The 20,465-nt window shown below is 36.5% G+C and overlaps 1 protein-coding gene across 4 annotated transcripts; it reads left to right on the top strand.

The window, feature by feature from the left end:
- The first annotated feature begins 88 nt into the window (after nucleotides 1–88).
- On the top strand, nucleotides 89–3,101 carry LOC106159920 (recQ-mediated genome instability protein 2). Of its 4 annotated transcripts, none has more exons than XM_024074140.2 (4): nucleotides 89–203; nucleotides 573–814; nucleotides 1,731–1,830; nucleotides 2,220–3,101. In XM_024074140.2, exons 2-4 carry the CDS (start codon nucleotides 629–631, stop codon nucleotides 2,372–2,374), a joined length of 441 nt encoding a protein of 146 aa, XP_023929908.2. In that variant the 5' UTR covers nucleotides 89–203; nucleotides 573–628; the 3' UTR covers nucleotides 2,375–3,101. The 4 variants fall into 4 exon arrangements, with proteins under 4 accessions (XP_023929908.2, XP_023929905.2, XP_023929906.2 ...); XM_024074137.2 differs by having other exon boundaries at nucleotides 90–235; XM_024074138.2 differs by having other exon boundaries at nucleotides 92–226.
- The last annotated feature ends 17,364 nt before the right edge of the window (nucleotides 3,102–20,465 follow it).

Here is a 20,465-nt window from a genome sequence, read left to right as displayed (position 1 = left end):
CGGATATCAAAGAGAGATTGGAATGTTTAAACAGCTTATAGCAATCGCATAGCACGGGAGTGTCTTGTAGTACTGACGCTATTGATATCGATGCTGCATTGTCTCCCATTTTTGGCGCGAAAACTTCATTTCGTTGGCTACTGTAACGGTGTGAAGAAAGGATATTACCGTTGCTGCTACCATAAACAGACGAAGATAGAAATGTAACAACAGAATATTTGCTCCTGCAAGTAAAGCACGAAGAAACGTGATCAAACAACATACGCTATCAGTAACAATCGATACTTGCATATACCCCAGTGCAGTGATATGCTAGTAGTACATGAATCATGATACTGGGGTACATGTACCCTGTATGCATGTCCCCAGTCTTTTATTGAATCTTCGATTTTTTAATATTTTCCAACCAAACATCTGATGTCATCTGAAGTTACATTTGTACAGTGTCCTGATTTATTTTTGATATTTGAATCTTAATATTGTACGTCGATGGTGAATGGAATTTGCTGAGTAAGTTATAATATTGTACAGTTCTCAGTAAATGATAATATGACAATTCGGATATGTTGCAGGTTATTATACCCAATAGACTGTAGTACACAGTACATGTATAAACAGCAGATATACAATGTCCACATCAAAGTTGTCATTGCCTGCCAGAAAACTCCTTGTGCAAGATCTTCAGTACTGCAAACAAGTGAGCCCAGCTACCAAGGACAGTGAACCTGCATCCTGTGTCACATACTGGACCATGTCAACCAAGGGGATGGATGTCTCTTTTGGCATGGTCTGGGTACAGGGGGTTGTCAAACAGGTACTAATGCAGGAAATCTACAATATACATTTAGCACTTTAATTTACCCATGCACATGTAAGGGGATGGGGATACTGTGATTAGGTGCATATCACTTGGCAGACCCAGGACTTTGCTAAAAGAGGGACAAAGATTTTTTTTGCATAGCTAGCTTGGCAAATATAAAGCAGTTGACTAAGGCAATTTTACCATTCATGAGATAAGAAAACATTATTTTTACTGAAGACCGTTGACCACTGAAGACTGTTGACCACTATATTTTAGCCATATGCTAGCAATGAATACGTAAGCAAATAGAAAACTGGATTCTTCCAACCCCCCAGTTCAGAATAGTGAATGACCAATGTGAGAGCTCCCTCTCCTATGGCGTAGCATTGGCAACAAAAAATCTCAGGTCACATCATTGCACAATTTATTAACTTTCAGACCTAGCAAAAAGTATGCATTTTCATGTTAGTACATGTAGCTCCATGTTTTCATAACAAACACCCAGCTTGTATATTTTGATATTTAAAAAATAGTAGGGTAATCACTGTTCAAGCCATTCTTTCGTAATTGATTCGGTTTCCTTTTAGATTTTTTTATTCGTAAGGTACTTGTTCATGTAGGTATTTCACTATTTTGCCTGCACACGTACCACCTGATACATTATTTTTAGCCAATATCAGTTCAACCTTCCACTTAGGGAATCTAGCATGATCCTCGATATTTTGCAATAAAAGGGGCTTTTTAAAAGGTTTCTGTCTATTTGTGTCACAGGCTTCAGCAAGGGGTCAGCTAAATAAGAAAGAAGCCTGTCATGAAGCTTTTTAATTAATTGTTTCACAAATGTCTCACTGATTAGTTTACAGCACTAAAATGAATTATTTGTTTCTCTCGGGGTTAGCTATGTTTGATGACTGTCTTTACATTTCAGGTTAGTGAAGAAGGGTTTTGCATGCTAGATGACGGCACTGGAGTTGTAATGGTTATTCTTCACAAACTTATTCCCAAGGGATGTTCAAAGGTTGAAACCGGTAAAAATAATTTCAATAAAACTGTCTTTCTTTAGTTAGCCATTCCTTTTATCTAACAAATTAGAAAGCAATGTATAGTGCAGTTCATCCAGGATTTTATACATGTAGAATGTAGAAACCAACCTGTCTTAGACAAGGAGGATGGGGGGGGGGGGGGGGGGAGAGAAAGAGAGCAGACAATTATGTACCGGTAAGCATTAATCATCAATACACTCAGATTCAAAAAAATTAAAATAATGAAAAAATTAAAATAATAATAATAATAAATTTTCCTTTCAATTGATTTATTTTTGCTTAAACAGCAATTGGGCAATGAAAATCTTATAGAATTGTATTGACTTAAGAACTGCTTTGTCCATGTATCACAGTATTATTGTGGCCCATTGTAGGAAAATACATGATGGTGGTTGGCAGTCTGTTGTCTGCAGGTGATACTCCAAGGGTGAGGGCGGTGAAGGTACAGGATCTGTCCCCCTCACAAGCAATACAGCAGGCTTCCTGGCCACTGGAGGTCTTGGATTTACAGTTGCATGGGGACAGCTGATAGGAGAGAGGATACATACAATGCAGGCATTATCTTCAGCATCTAAATGGCCTTTGGTCCTTGTAATATGTATGCATAGTTTATCCTGAGACTTCATGCAGCCAAAGGACTGCACCAGTATAGAATCACTGAGGAAATAAAATATGAAATAGATTTACAAAAGTACTCTCTTTGTTGGCAATATAAGGCCAGTGGCAGTGCTCTAAGACTCGAATAATGTGCCTCAGTCACTATGATAAAGACTCACGGCAGTGTCTTGCATGCTGTGTGCAACTTGAGACAGATTTTCTGTGTATTGAAATACTGAACCAAATGGTAATTTTTTTTCTGACAAATGTTTTCCTTCACATGGTTGCTATATCAGTAAAACTTGAGATGACAATATGTTAAAAAGAATGTATCTTGGTGGTTATGAGACACAAAGCTATCCATAACTGTTTTGTCAGGTCTTTTTATCCTTGGTTGTAATGTGGGGAAGGTAGAGGTTAATGCTCAGGTGATTTCCTAGAACTTAAAAATAAATCATACACTACAGTAAGGCTTTGGATCAACGCAAACCAAGAAAAAAACATTGGCGTCATTTCCTTTTTTTTCAACACCAGTATCTGACACCAGTAATAAGTGGTGAAGTTCTCTGAAATTCAGTTGTTAGTAGACTTTGTAGGTGTAATTTCATTCACCGAAACTTGACAAGCAAAAATGATGGAAATAAATTTATTGTAAAGTTTGTAAGACTATATTTATTTTCATTACTAAATTCCCATATATCAGTGATATATAGTGTATATAATTAAAGGGTGATATTACTTAAGTTCATTTTTATGATATCTTGATTAAGATGCAAGTATTGAGAGAAACACTGAACTCAAAGTGAAATGACCTTCACGTTTATTATAACTACACTTTATAACTGTAAGAATAAATGGAAAAACAGTTTTACAGAAGATTACGCTAATTGTTCTTATAAAGAACAAAATGTAAGACCCCATTTCCATAGATTTTAGATCGATCTATCCCTGTGGGGAGTCTCACTAGATTACTGTCACCTTAGCCGTCTTAAGCGTCTGTCCCACCTACTGAAAGCTACTGTAAGGGGGTAATTAACTATGGTGCACGCTCGGCTGACTGCAATTTAGTTTGAACCCCCAGGGAGTTAGGTCGATCTAAATCTTAATCCCTTGATCGATCTAAATCTCTGGGCATACACCCTAAGCTTCCATTAACTGCAAAAATGAAGTCAGGGAAATTGAAAATGAAAGAAATATAACACTTCATACTATGCCATAGAAGATTTTTTAATGACCTTGAGTCTTGTTAATTAATTGTCACGTTGCTGTAAGTATTTACATTTTATTAGTCTGCATAAGGGTAATCAACATATTCAAAATATATTGCATGTTTCAGAAGAGCAGTAATCAGATCTTCCACACGGTTGCGTGCTGACAGATGGCAAGTTGATACATACGCATGAGGTTGTGTAGGTTTACTTGCCTGTTGTCGGATCTGAGCCATGCTGTTTGTGGCGTGCTGCACCTGCTTGTACGTCAGGTGACAACTGAGTGAAGGATTTTGTCACAATGATAAAATATTTTTTGACTTTTGAGAAAAAGTACACAAGTGGATTGTTCTTCGTATTTGTTGTGAGACTATATATTCTTTTACCCGTGTTTGGCCACGCGGTCGCTGTTGCTTGTTATCAATCTAAATTTTGGGAAAGGCGGTGTGGTTTTGTGTTAGTACACGTGCAGCCTGTAAGACGATAACGAACTGAGACATAGCTACTTTCGTGCAAAAAAAAAGTATTTTCGATATTTCGATAACCAAAAACGTTTTTATGGTATGCATGAGAAACTTCAGAAATGGTAATTGGTAGTTAAACGCCAGTAATTTGATATGACCAGTTGTAAGTACAAATAAGCATCCGCTTGATAAATCGTGTAGACTGGGTTCTCGTGCCTAGATCGATCCATCTGGATAGGTTTAACTCCCTGGGGAATCTCACTAAATTGCTGTCAACTAACCTGCTTAAATGTCTGTCACGCTTACCGAATCAGCTAGGGGGTAAAGATAATTACCCGTTAACAGCTTTACTAGGCGTGACAGACATTTAAGCCGGTTGAGTTGATAGCAATTTGGTGAGACTCCCCAGGGAGATAGATCGTTCCAAATATCTGTGATAATGGTCCCTTAGAAATACCCCTGGTACAAGCATATTTGGACTTTTCGGCTGAAACAATCTACGTAGAATCTTATCCTTTTGTTTAATAATGATGGGCTAAAAACCATTATCCTAGTTACACTTGCCAATCATAACGTTAAATATATGAATACCGATGTAATCTGCAGCACGGAAAATACTGAGCCTTCCCTTTTAGATAAAGAAGAAATCACTATCAGTATATATTATAAGTTATTACCCTTTCGAGGTGTATTCACCACATTGTACTGTTTGCAAAGATCTAAATTTGCTTCATTATTATACACGTGTCGAATCTCCAGGAAAACCCACCCACCTTTTTTGCTACTGGTATGTTATTCAGTGCAGCTACGATCTTAAATTACTTGAGCTTTAGGTTTAACTTTGTTGATTATGTCGTGTCCATATATCAAATCAAAAGCCCTAAGTATGATTTGCCACACCCGTAAAAGTGTTTTGAATTTAAGGAAAAGAAGTTTGTTGTGTATTTATTGCCAATGTACAGTTTGGAGGTGTAAGTACTTACTGGTAGTGGCACATTTCCTGAAAACCTACATATACGTCACAACTCTTCAACGATTAAAATTGCACTTGAAACAATTTCAGGAAAATTAAATTATCCTTTATTGTAAAATTTTGCGGCGATACATATCGAAAGGTTGCTTCTTTTTATTAGAGCGCTTGTTTTCTTTAGGTTTTATTTTAAAAAAAATGTCCAGGAAGATTTTTAAAGGATTTACATCGAAATCCTTGGCCATAAGTTTTAAAAATCTATGGGACCTATAGTGCACAGAAAAAGTTCTTAAAATGTGAAGGCGTATTTTGAAGCCTCTTCTCAAAAATGCTGTAGTTTCATTTGCTATGTGTGCAAAACCTGTCTTCATGTTGCACGTGTACTAACACATAACCACTCCTCTCCCGCTTTATTTTTTCCTCCTTTCAGATGGAATATTGTAGGGAGTAAACATAATGTACAGTAAACATAATGTTCGTTTGCATGTAAATCATCAGTTGAGCAAACCGAGTGCTAAGCAGATACGTACACTGCTATATTTTATACGCTTAATTGCCGAAGCTGACAAGCTGAATTTTGTTACCTGGATCTTGTCGCAAGCCTTTCGTCTGCTAATTAGTCCATTTTTAGAGAGGTTCCACAACTGGTTTAACGGATTACAGGTTATCCAGTCAAAATTAAGGAAAGTTAAGGAAACTTAATGAGAAAAACAACGAAAAACTTTTGAGACTTTTGATTAGACGTTTTGTTCTAAAGTAAGGGTTGCATAGTTAAAACAACTGAGACAATCGCAATTTCATGATTTTTAAAAAGGAAATCTTCCTAATGCCGGAAAAAGTATGAACCGTTTTTCAATTTTTATGTCTGCTGGCACATGATGCTTCTGAAAAGCACTATATCGATAGCTGCTCTGGTTCGTGACTGAAAAAAGAAAACGAAACCGAACATGACACTTTACCCAAAACACATTTTGTCAACTGCAAAATCGTACAGCATAATCTGAGTGAAATAAGATATACACACAATGAATAATACTATCTAATTAATCAGTTGCATGCTGCAACTTTTGTTCTGTTCCAGATTTTACTTTCCCTCACGCGTAAGTTGCCATGTTTCACTAATGACGTTTTCTTTGAAAAAGAACAGACGGGTTTTGGCCGAATGTACACCATGCTAGTAATATAATCGTGCCTCTTAAGAAATGCCGTGTTTCATACATCATTAAGCTGTACGATAAGAAGGCGTAAACAGATGCCTCAGATTCATACAGAAAACTCGCTGTGTTTTGTGTGTGTGTGTGTGTGTGTGTGTGTGTGCATGTGTGACGTGAAAATAATACTCATGCACACAAAGCAAATGAAACTGTACAGCATTTTTAACAGAGGCTTTGAAATACGCCTTCTACATTTTTAGATCTTCCAGAGCAAAATTGACAGTGGAAAGTAAAACATATATATATATATATATATATATATATATATATATATATATATATATATATATATATATATATATATATATATATATATATATATATATATATATATAAGAAGGGATATTAAGACTGATAACTGTTGTAAGATATTTTAACACGGTCGCTTGGTCCATCTTTTTTTTAAACACACACACACACACACACACACACACACACACACACACACGTGCTTGATGGTTGATAAATCACTTCAGTTGCCCAGTGCTCTAGGAGTGCATTCCCATAGATATAGATCGATCCATCTAGATCGACCTAACTCCCTGGGGGTTCACGCTAAATTGCTGTCAGTCGAGCGCGCATGGTAGTTAATTACCCCTTTACAGCTTTTAGTAGGCGGGACAGACATTTAAGCCGGCTAAGCTTACAGTACTCTAGTGAGACTCCCCACAGGGATAGATCGATCTAAAATCTGTGGGAATGGGGTCCTAGACACTATTAACACTGGGATTATAATATCAGAAGAAGCCTCATAGTGAGTCAGTCCTTGACAAACCTGTTACATTGTAGACCTGAGAATTTCGCAATTCTCCAATATATGTGGTTAGAAAACCAGCCAAATTAACTTAAGATACAATTGACTTGAGAAACAGGCATTTAAATGTTTGTCAAATGTTTTAACGATTGCTCTTTGTAAGTTCTACGGCAACTCTACAAAAGTATGTCGCTTGTTAAATCACAACGAAACCATTTTGACATCAGGTTATCTTGAAATGATTAATGATAGCATTGTGGAGGAGTTTTTTTTTTTTTTTTTTTTTTTTTTTGTGATAGGGAGGACTACGGGTTATAAGACGCATTTCTCTCTGTGTTGAAGAGAAAATTCTGCCTGCCGTTAGCAATAATAAATAAAAAAAAAAAACATATGGCAACTCTTTCCGAACTGCGTGCTGCATGATTAGCACTTTCCGTTCCATGACTTGTCTCTACCAGTTTAGATTTGAATCCGTTTGAAACAAGCTGCTTCCTAGCTGATTATATATAAATGTGAAATCAAAACGACCCCAGTGTCACGGTAGCGACAGAAACGACTGTCTTCCAAACGATTTCCCTGGTCTACGGCACACGCATTCTCAGGTCTATCCTCTTGCCTAAGTTGCATATTGTCCTATTATACGTTTTTGAAACCTTATCAGTGGTTGAGAGGGTACATCTTATCTTGATTACATTAAAGGCTAATGACAATATTCTAGGTGGAATTTAAATTTTGTTCTGTCTGTCTGGTTTTCTTATTGTTTGTATATTGTTTTTATATTGCTTACATAGCATATATATAATGTAACAACATAGCACAGATTATCTATTTCATATAGAAATTTATTTCACCATTTTAATATGCCTCGGATCTCGATGTCGTAAAGACATGTGGCATCTTAGATTGTGACATTCAACACAGCCATCCTTGTTTCCTGAAGAAACTCTGACATCCGGAAATTACACGCCGAATTGTCTTTATAGATGTCATCAATCCAAAACAAAACGCCCCCTTCTTTGATTAAAAGCCTTGGTATTTGCAAGAGGAAGCCCTCTGGACGAAACGTTATCACGTACAGTTATGTGGATGGGTGTACCTTCTCCACGTGGCAGTTCATAATTCACGTGGTAGACCGTGCGTTTTGCGAAGAGTGATCTGCACGTAAACACGGTTGCCTCTAAAAAGTGCATCTCATACATTTAATGCGATTGACACGGGTATTATAAAACTCGCATAAATCCACTTCCCATTGTTGCGTCTTCCATTGGAAGCCTCTTAAAATACCCATCTTGCCAATTAAACAACATTTGGGCATCAATTGACCACAACTGAACCCTATCGTTTTTCGATTTCCTTGCATCCCAGTAATTTTCCTTTAATTACGTTCTCCATTAGGAATATATTACCATCCAAGCTTTTCTATTAGAAAAACAATATCTACACATCACTTGACCACATTTGAACTCTATATGTTAAAGTTAAATTACACTATCTATTTAATCGGTCCAAAATGAAGATATATCTCGCTGAAATTAGATAACAGTGTGGGAATAAAACCTTCTACATGCTCATTTCACTCCTCCATTAATTAAATAAATAGGAGAGAGAGAGAGAAGCTGGGGTGATCACGGTTCAAAAATGGAAGCGCTAGTGTGGTGACAATGCATGACAGAATCTGGACATTACAACTTGTGTTTCGACCCCATTCACATTTGTAGAAAACCATAAAATTCTTCGGATGAAACGAATTCATAAAATGAATGTCAATCACTCTGACCATATACTCTTTTGTAGTGTTGTTATTCCCCTCATTAGTAAGATTTCCTTCCTGGGTATACTAAGGTTTAACTGTATTCATTCTTGCCCTCGCTGTACACTACATAGGGTGTGGCATTGCGTGCTTTGTCTCGATATTGACTTATGTTCTAAGAAAAGTGTTACAAACCACCTCAAGTTTGTCTTTGATATTTTTTGTCCGAAAAATAAACTGTTTTTCCGACGGATGGTTTTACTAAACCTGTTTCAGTCCTTTCTTATGATCTGATTAGCTATTTACTTTCAAGCTTTTACGACATTGAAGTGGATTCCGAGAAAAATGGGCGAAGCTCGGTGACGGTATTGGAACACACTAACACAATGGTGGTCAGGATGGCTTGTCAAACATAACAGCAAATGGTCGCAAACTTTTGAAAATACCCCGTGATATGATGCAATATACTAAAATGCAACTTTCTAAAAAGGAAATTTAAAACAAGAAAGCGATAATTGTACCTTGGTACTCAGTGGTATCCATGGTTAAAGACCACATCACCGGTTTAAATTTAGCTTGTTGATAGCTTCCTATCTATTCCACAACTTCTAGTGTCTATTCAGTAAATGTAATGTAGATAGATTTTTTTATGTAATAAATAATTATTTCATTTATATATCTATTTATTTATTGTCTAAAAGAAGATATTTCGGTTTTTATACACCTCGATGCCTTAGAGCCACAGATATTGAGTTACAAGCAATAGTTACGTATAAATAACCATGACCACATGTTTTCAAAGTTCAAAGTCGGAAATGATATTATTTTAAATGAAGCTGTAGAAGAGTAGGTAGCTTCAAGTAGATAATCACTTGGAGGGGGGTAAGATACCGTTCAAATGTCACAGGATACGCAAAAAAGAAAAATTCTAACAAGCAACCTGCGAGAAAAGCATAACTGTAAGGTCATCTAAGATATTTGTTGATTCATGTTCATCATGTGTATTACAAGATATCTGATTGAGAAAAAATAGAATTTTGCACCATATTCAGAATAAAAAGTTGACCTTTTCACTTAAATGTTTGTCATTTCCTTTGTGGATCGACATCAAAATGATAAAGATAGTCACAGAAATGTTGTTTGTTGAGAAATACGAACATTCCGACTTGTGATACGTCAGCCGATACTACTAAATGTGATTTCTTCGTTAGCTTAGTTTTATTGAAAGAGCACCGAAAATATATATAAACCCTAGACCAATCTTTGGTTTCTCATGTTACTAGTCTGACGTGGTCTTTTTTATGTGCAGACACAGATGGTGCCTTGTTATCCTCAAACTCAATGGGGTTATTCATATCATGTTAATACAGCTTGATTAAAACTTTTAATGGCAGCTTTATTGGAATCTTTTTTGCTTTGTTTTCTATTTTTTTTTTTTTATTTTTCAAATACTGGCAATTTCAAGATGTGACTTTTAACTCCCATCCACCTGAAGCTCTGTACATTTTCTGTATTTCCACATAAGCAATAGTATTGGTGTTTATGTCTTTAAACATTATGTAATATTATTTTATGCACTGTCATAATTTTTCACATATTGAGATTCTCATGGTTCTGAAACTGTAATCATATTGACCATGTTACCTGTTGTTCATGATTAAAATTTAGTATTGATTGACTGTGCTGTTATAAGCATTGGTTATTGCATCAAAATTGACAAAATGACCTATTTTCTGCATCTTTATTTTTTGCATCTTTATTTTGTGCTTTTTGTCTGTACATTTGACAGCTTTGGTGCCTTTTTTGTGGTGACACAATTTATTTTTTGTCTGGATTCGTATTTCGAATATTCGATATCGGTACGGTAAATGATAAGTATACGAGATCAGCACGGTTAGCCAGTGCTTTATTTGGACATAAGGCATACAAATACCGAAGATGGTCATACAGTTGTGCTTTTCTCACGGATTGCCTTGTTAAAATTCTGTCTTTTTTCGCGTATCCTGTGTCGTTTGAAAGGTATCTTGCCCCCAAGTCTACTTTTAGTTACCTGCTCTAATATATCTTCATTTGTTGAACTTCGTAATCTTTCTTCCTTATGTAGTTGGATAAGACCAGTCATTGGTCCAATGTAAGGTTTCCTAATTGCAGAGTTTGTTGATCATTTATGTTATAAGGATTCTGAAATGGTTCCTTGAAGAATGATTAAAGCCTTACCAATTTAAAATGTGCAGACGATGCAACCGTGTCAGTTAATGCTTGGAACAGACGTCTCAAACCATGTTCATTAAAGAAAGAAAAAAACAACAATGAAAATTTTGTTAAAAAAGAACATTAACAAAAACATTTTGTGAATTCTCCAATTTTCTTGAAAAAACAGCTTGCTAAGTGGATTTTCCTACACCTGGCTTATAAAATGAATGTTTGAAAGTGAATTGGTCCAGATCAAATTACAAACCTTCTATATCTGGCGTTTTCATTGTCATTTGTATTTTTCGTGATGTGCTGTGCAGAGGAATGAAGTTGACGTAAAAAAGGGTTCACTTTGCATAGCTAAAAAAACTCAAAACCTTTCTTGAGGTTAACAAACTGATAACGACTGAGTGAAATCACATGTTGGAACACAAGTTTATGAAACCGCGACTAAATCTCCCTCCCATGTATGCATATCAAACAACACCTGAGGACACCCCGCCGTTACCCGTGCAGAAGGGCGTGGATGTTGCTCACCAGATTAGTGGCTTTTATGACAAATGCAATTGTCTTTTTTAGCACATTTCCTACAGAGGCTGGTGTCGTGTTCAACGAAGATCATGCTAACGGATATTTTTCTCTTTACACATGTATTTATTATCACGTTTTTTTTCTCAAAGGAGTCTTGCCCTTCAGAAACTTGCATACTGGTATCAGCGGGTGATGTATTAGAGAGAAGGACGCATTGAGCAAAATATCAATTGCAGTTTCGAAAGTATTTACTTTGCATTACGACGCAAGGTAGGTCTCGCTCCAGAACCCTATTTGAATAAACTGTTTATTTTAGCACGATTTACACCCCGTGTATTGTTTAAGTAAAATATAATTGTCATTTAAGGGAAAGCAGAGACGTTTCCAGCTTTATGAACACGATAGCAACAAGACCCAAATGAAATAAAGAAAAGAGAAAAGGTAGCGATAATCAACACTTTCACGCACAAAAAAGAAACGTATTAAAATATGCGGTATAAGCTTAAAATATATATTATATTCATTTTATAGCAAACATTCATGTTTATTTGTAAGGATGCCAAATATTTGTTTACCAGTATATGCGCAAACATTTTAAAGGTAACTCAAAACCAAACAAATTTAAAGCGCTTTGGTCTCATACTAGACTGACCACTAAGTCTGGTAATACTTGAATATCTTATCTATTTCAAAAATCTCTTGCTTAATAAATACAGTTTTAAAATTTAACAGATGGGAGACCACAATATAAGATTAAACATGACGCGATCACCTTTTGTTATTGCATTGTAGTTGCAGTAGCTATTCCTTTATCATCGAATAACAACTCTTCAGATGAATTTCATATTTCACAATAAAAACATTGTGAACAACTCAAAGAATAAAATAAATTCCATTTTTAACCACCAAAACAGCGGTTCTCGCAATTATTCCGGAATCCGGGCTTGTCATCAGACCACGTGGACTTTCATAGATCTCTTTAAAAACATAGACTAACTTTGAATGTCGGAATGGATTAGTTTACCATTGCTAAGAATGGGTAAATCTTTGTTTATGGCACTTTCCCCGACAAAACGAAAATTTTTTATCCTTTTAAGCACAGTTGGCTAATTGATTCAGCAAGTTTAACTTGCTAAGAGTAGAATGTTCCATATCAGAAGTATTGTAGTCTGTCGCATTGTTCTACAAATAACAAAATTCGTGTCGTTGTGTGCAACATAAAAGGCCTTATCTTTTGTGCCATGTCAACGTAAAAAACCGTTATGTTGGGAGACAGTTCAATAAAACGTTTGTCTCACAGACATATGCTTTTTTTTTTGTTGCTCACGTTTTTTTAGACATTCGCCAAACATGTGTTTGTCTTATTTGCAGCACTCAGGAGTTACTACAACTGAAACACAGACATGAATTGTAGCTAGTTAACGATCACGTTAACATAATTTTACTCGTCCTTAAACCGCTGTCACTCTAAATTAGCCACCGATGGAGAAAACTGACATCAAAGCATGATTTGATGTTGACTATGAAATATTCTCAGAGACCTTAGTGGTAAGAATGGTTCAAAAAACGGGTCTTTAAGCAGCCGCAACCCGGTGAATGGTTTAAAAAAAGTTCTTTCAGCAGCCGCAACCCTGTGTAAGTGTATAAGTGGGCCTTTATTTCACTTTTCAAACACTTTACTTGTTAATCTTGTAATTCCGTTATTTGGTGAATGCGAAGGACGACATTTTTAGCAGTAATCAAAGGATAATTTTCTGTTTGAGCACGTCGCGTTGGTCTCAGCCATTTAAGCTGCAGTGTCTGGTTCCATCTATTTCGTTGTCGTTGACGTATGTTTGTGGGTATCATAGCGTGTACCGTCGTTTAAGCCAGCGTCTCGCCCACTTATGTACAATAGACAAACGTCAGCTAATTATTTATATTTTTGCAATCTGTCATTTACTCATACAGGTACATACGTACGTATACATAGCCATATACCCGTTTAAACCCAGTTTAAACTCCGTGTCCCATTCGTATCGAACGCGCGTTTAACGCTATTACACATAGCATATACAGACTTGACATTTAATATGGAATATTTTAGTTTCGAAGGTATGCCTTGGTAAAATGCATTCTTTTTTCAAAGAAATCCGATCTCATATAAAATATGTGAATGGAGAAGTGTGTAGTCAGGTGTGTCGCTACTAACGAACTGACTACCATATCTATTGCACTGCTGTATTGTGTATTATGCAATGATTTAATTGGGTAGTGTTCCTTTGGACTGGTCCATGCTTGGGTTTGCCAAAGCATGGTTCTGTCAAAAAAGTATCCATATGTCGGCAACTATTGCATAAATTTTTTTGAAATTTTGCATGCTAGCGGTCGGTTTTGCAGTGCGTAAAATGAACTAAATGGTGATTTTTAAAATTTTTTATCTGTGGTAGAATGGTGCTAAAAAGCCAAACAGAACGGTCCGCACAGTTTGGAGTAATGCCCAGACTGATGTACCTACACAGAGGCCACACCCAATGTATCAAAATCTTACCACCAGGGTACAGGACTCACTGTCTTTCGGGATATGGTGCTGCAACTAAACAAAAAACACCCAGTCCGTTCAAAATGAGGCGTAAATTGCTATCAAAACGCGTTTTTCAAGGCCCTTAGCGAACAACAAACTTGTTTTAGCAGGTTAGAATTCCAGACGACCTCCGGGGAACCCACTGTAAACGGCAAAACAGCGTCGTCTGTTTCTTTAATGAATTGGGAACCATGACCTTTTCTGGGTAGAACACTGAAATCGCGTGGCTTTCTTTACTGAGGTCAGATTTCACCTGTACCGCTCAACTAGTCAAAACATAGTTTACAGACATCCAGAAGAGGCCTATGATGAAGAGTGTGCCGAGTCTAAAGTGACTAGGGTCATTGACAGCGTCAGTATTTGGACTGGATACCACATTGGTGCCAAAACACCAATAGTAGCCATCTATGAAAACCTGAACCAGATCAAATAAAGGAAAAATCTGGGAACCACTTGACTATCATTTGATAGGGGGCGCCTTACAATTTCAGGTAGCACGGTGAGAGTGCCGGATCACACAGAGCACTTTTATTAGCAGATAACTTACAGAACCAGCAGAATAAGCTGCCACCTTGGTCATCAATATCGCCAAATTTGAACCACATAGACAATATGTGGGTAGGCCATTACTAGCCGAATCAACGGCCTACATGTCGTGCGACAAAACTGAACCAAATTGGACAAGTTTTGACCAATGCCTGGAATGTTATTCCAGATTGAACTCTAAAAACCTATCCCAAGAAATGCCTTGCCGCTTGAGAGACCTGGAAACAGCTGGACGAAGTCAGTTGCTGTGACTAGACACTGACATGAGGGTCCTTTGTGGGGCGTGTAACTCTTTAACAGACGATAATTAGTAAAATATGGAGATCAATAATACCGATTTTAATGGTTGTTGTATGACATAAAATAGGCAATGTATTTTTGTTTGCTTCACTGGCGAATTCAATTAATGAACTGTTGTCACAATGACATCAAAAAGATCATTTAAAGTTATTAAAACACTATTTTAATCCCTATTTTCATTTATCAGTCAGCTAAATAGGAAAAATTTGATGAAAAGTGATTTGGAAAAGATATTCCATATTAAATGTCAAGTCTGTATATAGCGGGCTTGTCTGTGCCACTGTCCACTGTGCGTGTCTTTGTGGTTCCATAATTATAACTGTACCTGCAATGAATGACGTTTATCTAAACGCCTAAGCATGGCCTAACGTCAATTTTAATGCCCACCTAGACTTAATTCGACCATCAACGAAATGCTTCTTGATGCATTTCGTGCTGGTGGCAATGTGCATGTACAGTAGGTACCATTTTCCCACAACTAATCGTACTTGGAAAACCTCAACAGAACTTTCGTCCCACAAAAATACAGGCATGTCTTCGTTGTGGCTTTCGCTGATTAAATTGAAACAGCGGACAAATAGCCCTACATGCATGTGCTCTGTATCATGTGTTTAACAAAATATAATTGTGAACGATCACATTAATATTATTATACACTGCTTTATTTCATACCTCAAACACGTACACTTGAACATTTAAAATTCATTATTTGAAAAACGGGATTTTTTTTTACTAATACGACGTATTGTAGATGTACTGACCAGTAACCGGACGGCTTGGTTGTCGGATATGTTGTTTCTTTCCCCCATTTTGTAATTTCGTATCATATAACGTTTCATCATTTTAATAAATAACAATTTTCAGTCATATGGACATATTTCTTATTTATTTCTAAGCAAAAACCGAGCTACGATGTTCTCGTGGATATTTCAATTTTGGCTGCATAAATACATTCACGTGGATCTACAATCGCATTTACAGCTTTCTGTGGCACAGCTTGTGTTGGACCATACACTATAAGCAATTAACTGTTATATAATGTGAAAGTCTGCTATTATATTGTAGTACTCAGAAACTTCCCACATAGATGTCTTAATTGACTTGATGCCTGATTGTATACTTTTAATACTAAAATATCTCTTCAATCATTATACCTGATAATCCTGGAACTGTGTTTAATCACAGCACTAGTATGTTTAGTGTTTTGATTCAGTCTATAGGTACAGCTTGTATTTAAGATGGAAGCAGTTGAGATTCCGGGGAGAGAGAGAGAGAGAGAGAGAGAGAGAGAGAGAGAGAGAGAGAGAGAGGCAAAATGAATAACCAGAAGATAACACTCTTGTCGTCGTATTTCCTCTTACATGTCCAAATGACAAGCTCTTTATAGAACCTATGTACCGGTAGAAAGTAACACCGATCTCTACACATCGATTAAAAGCAGAATGGCACATCTATCAAAAGCAAAGAGAACTCTTACTCAGCATTCAGATGCATCATCTGACACTTTTTTGTTCAATATAGAAACAGATGGCAGAAGATATATGATTAAAGGATGATGCGTACATTACCATTGATCAATAGAAGGTAAACTCTTTAACTCCGCCATAAACACAAGCACGCTAAAACAGTTTGCTTGAAAATGTGACAATATGATACATTTGAAATAAAACTTCCTTTGAACACTAAACATCAACAAACCTGTTGCTTTTATTCCTTTTTCATGTAAAAATAAATGTAAAACAGGTGTTTAAAAAAGGTCACGAAAATCAAATGTTGAACAACAATTTTAATTTTGGTTAAAACCAAATATAACCTCGCTGTGGTTTTGAAGCCAGTAACATGTACAGTCATTTACTCTTTTGCAATTGACATGTGCACCACCCAATATCGGAGATATTCTTAATAGATGTCATATATACGAAACTAAAAAGGTGTGAGGATCCGCGTGAGTGTGGTTAAGTGGGATCGATACGTTAGAATTTTTTCCTTATTCGTTTATGCGGAAATAAACATTATCATGTTAAGATATAATGCTGCTGCATAAAATATACATCGGACTTAATTTGCTAACTCGAGCTGATGACGTGACAGCAACTATTTTGGGACAAACGCAATAATATCAATTTTAACCATATCTCCTTCGCCTGATCAGCTAACGACACCGTCTTAACGCTTGTTTAATCACAACAATAAGCACTACAATCTTAAAAGTTTTGCTTCTGATCAATAAAGAGATGAAATAATGCTTTTGTCTAATGGAATATCGTATTCCTGGGGCTCATATGTGTTGAAGAAAGAAAAAGTGTGGCACCAGATTGTAATACAATCCCTTGTCGTCGAAAATGGCAAGTTTTATGATAATATCCTACTTAGTTACACTAACTTCGGAAAACGATCACTTTCTCATACTAAATCACTAGGCAGCGAAATGAACTATTAACACTTGGCCACCCGAACAAGTGGGGTGGTGCAAAAAAAAAAAAAAAAAAAAAAAAAAAAAAAAAAAAAAAAAAAAAAAAAAAACTCCAAAGGTGTTAATTATTATTGCAACAATATTAAGATAAGTAGAGGAAATGCCAGAAGGCTATGTGCCAGTACAGTAGGCTATAAGGGTGGAGCTCAAGCCCGTTAAAAGTCGTCTTAGAGCGCATTCAGAACAGATGATCCGCGGACTAACTGATCTGAATATAGCCGACCCCACTTTAAAGCGAAGCCGCTAAGGCCCTGATGATCTCCCCGCCTCCACACGCGCCATTAAAGGGATTAAATCTTGGCTCATTAATTGCTTAAGTCTGACGGATAACGGTTTGATATTGAGCAAGACAATGCCTACATTTTAATCTACATCTTCGTGACATCGAAAGAACTCTACTTCAGTACCTTATTACTTTCTTTGATTTATTTTTTAATTTAGCCTGGTATCAAAGCACATAAATTTGTTTAATCTGGCGCTAAAGTGCATCCTATGGCTTCTTATCGAATTCACACGTATCTATCGACTGTGGGATTATATTAATGCCTTACAGTTGCCAATAGTCCATACATTCTTACAGAAAAAGGAACAAATGCGACTCAACTTATTTCGGTAATTGCATTAAACAATATGACACGCTTAAACAAAAACTTTGCGCAAATCTACTTAGCTTGAACACACTATTTTTATGTTAGTGGTTGATTCATTATCATTATTTTTAACTGATAAATTACTTGTTTTTTTGCGTTACAGGATATAGATATTTTACCTTACAAGAACGGGGAGGTGGGAATATTCAAAATTGAAAAAAAATACGTAATTTGGTTTAAGGTGTGGATTCATCCTCAATAATATCCTGGAAATCAGGATATAACAACTTATTTAGTGTATATCTTATCAAGATTGTAGTTGAACATCATACTGCAGGAATCACAGTGCCAATAAATGCTCACAGAGCACTCATTAGATAAATTTGTAACGGGTTTATCGATCCAAAATCTTCATCGATCTTAATCATTGCTGCATCTATTTCAGGCATTACCACGGCTTCTTGAACCTTTTCCGTATAAAGTTAATAAAGTGGATAGAATCTCCCTAAAGTGCCTGCTACGCAGGGCTTGCGACCACTGACAGAACAAATTTTGGCTCACTCTGACAAACATGTAACAAAAGAAAAGGCTGCAATATTTAAAGTTCAGTTATACCGATGTATGGATTTGATGTTGACTATATCAAATATTGCCCAAGCCCCAAATTTGAAGGGGATGAGAGAGGGCACAATTTGTTTTTTAAGCGGTTGCAACCCGGTGGAACTGGGCTTAATAACGCAATTAGTAGGCTATGTCACTCAAACAACTCCCTCTGGAAGAACTACTTTCATGTAAACATTTGTGTCAGTGCAAAAAGTCACGTTTTGACACATGTGCCGTCAACACAAACAGACCTCAAATCAATATAATACCACCGGTCAGTAAAATACGGAATATACATTTTATTGTTAAAAGTTGACACGAGACAACCACTGGATAAATTATGCTGTACAATGCAGTCTGATTAACGTGGCCGCCTAAAAGTTGCTCTCAACATTTCATCACACACGTTTATAATTAATCGTACAGTTACAAAGGGCTAGACGTCGTTTTGCGGCTCCATGGCCGGGTTTTAATTGTGTGCCTCTGAAAAAATACTTCAGTGTTACTGTGTTCTATTAGTATATATACATTGTGAAACCGTGAACATGAGGATGTCCTGATTGAATGCTTTCGTTAGAAGTTGGCCAGACTGCTATTTTTTTTGTTTGTTGCTGTATGGCAGGATATTTGAAAGCATATATAATGAAATATTTCTACATATGAAAATTAGTAAACCATTGGTAGGTTTGTCGTAGTCACAGTCTCTCCTACATCGCGAAATATTTCCTGTTCAATGTAATTCGTGACACGTACACGGGCTAGATTCCTGATATCTTCATAAAAAGCGTGTTTAATTTCGCTTTTCCAATGGGAAAATAATGCTTTTGTTACACGTTGAAGGTACATGTATGTGTTTGATGCAGTGCTTAAGACGCAATCAACGGTCAGTAGGCTCATGACAGAAAGCAAATATATCCTCTCAGAATTACAGTGTTATAATAATAGTGTTCAATTTACCAAAAAATATTTTGAGACGTACATACTATGGTGTCCTATTTTCATTAAGTTTTGAATTGCTTGTGCTGCAATGCCGATGAGTCCGTTCGAGATTGTGACCCCTATGCACTCCAAGACCCTTACCTGTCACTAGTACCCAGCAAACACATAACGTTAATTTAACCAAAAAAAACGTTATGGCCACGTTATGGTAACGTTATAAAACGTTCTGTGTTTGCCAGGTAGATACAGTGTAGGCGCCCTCATAAATAACGACACACAAAACTAAGCAGAGTTGGAAAACGTGACACGAACCAACTGTAGAAAGATGTCTGCCGCCTGCAGGAGGTCACAGAGCGGCCCTCAGTAGAAAAGAAGATGAATTTTAATCGAATAGCTCAATATTGAATATACATAAATCGTATTATACGTATTATATCCCATCCCCGTGGAGTGTATTACATAATGCATTCGGTATAATGTGTGATCATGTTTCTCGTAAATTCTAAATCTTAATCAAAATCCAATGTACCCAGGACTCCCAGAGGCATACTTTTCGGCGTATTCGGCAGTGCTAATTTCATTGGGATAATAACAGACTTGGTATGACGTTACATTCCTGTTGGCTATGAGCAACACATTCTGCTTACGGTCAATGTAATTAATCTTTAAGGGTCATCGTGTGAACTTTGTGGTTACAGAACTGCGCCCCTTAGGTAGGAATACAGTGGTACGGATTTATGCTCCTGAACCTAATCATTTTACAAAGCGATCCGATTTAAATCATATTCAGGTTAATAAGAGGGACTGTACTTTATTGTCTACTGTATCACACTAAAGCATTTCGTTAGAAGAATGGATCTCCTGGAGTATTTGTACACATTTTCGCGTTATCAACGATCACTAAGTAATAGAATTTGATACTTCC

Source organism: Lingula anatina, chromosome 1, assembly GCF_051362555.1.
Source record: "Lingula anatina isolate TDL-2025a chromosome 1, LinAna3.0, whole genome shotgun sequence".
In the NCBI taxonomy this organism is placed as follows: domain Eukaryota; kingdom Metazoa; phylum Brachiopoda; class Lingulata; order Lingulida; family Lingulidae; genus Lingula; species Lingula anatina.
The sequence above is the reverse complement of the archived record's forward strand: the minus strand, read 5'-3'. Positions and strand labels throughout refer to the sequence as shown.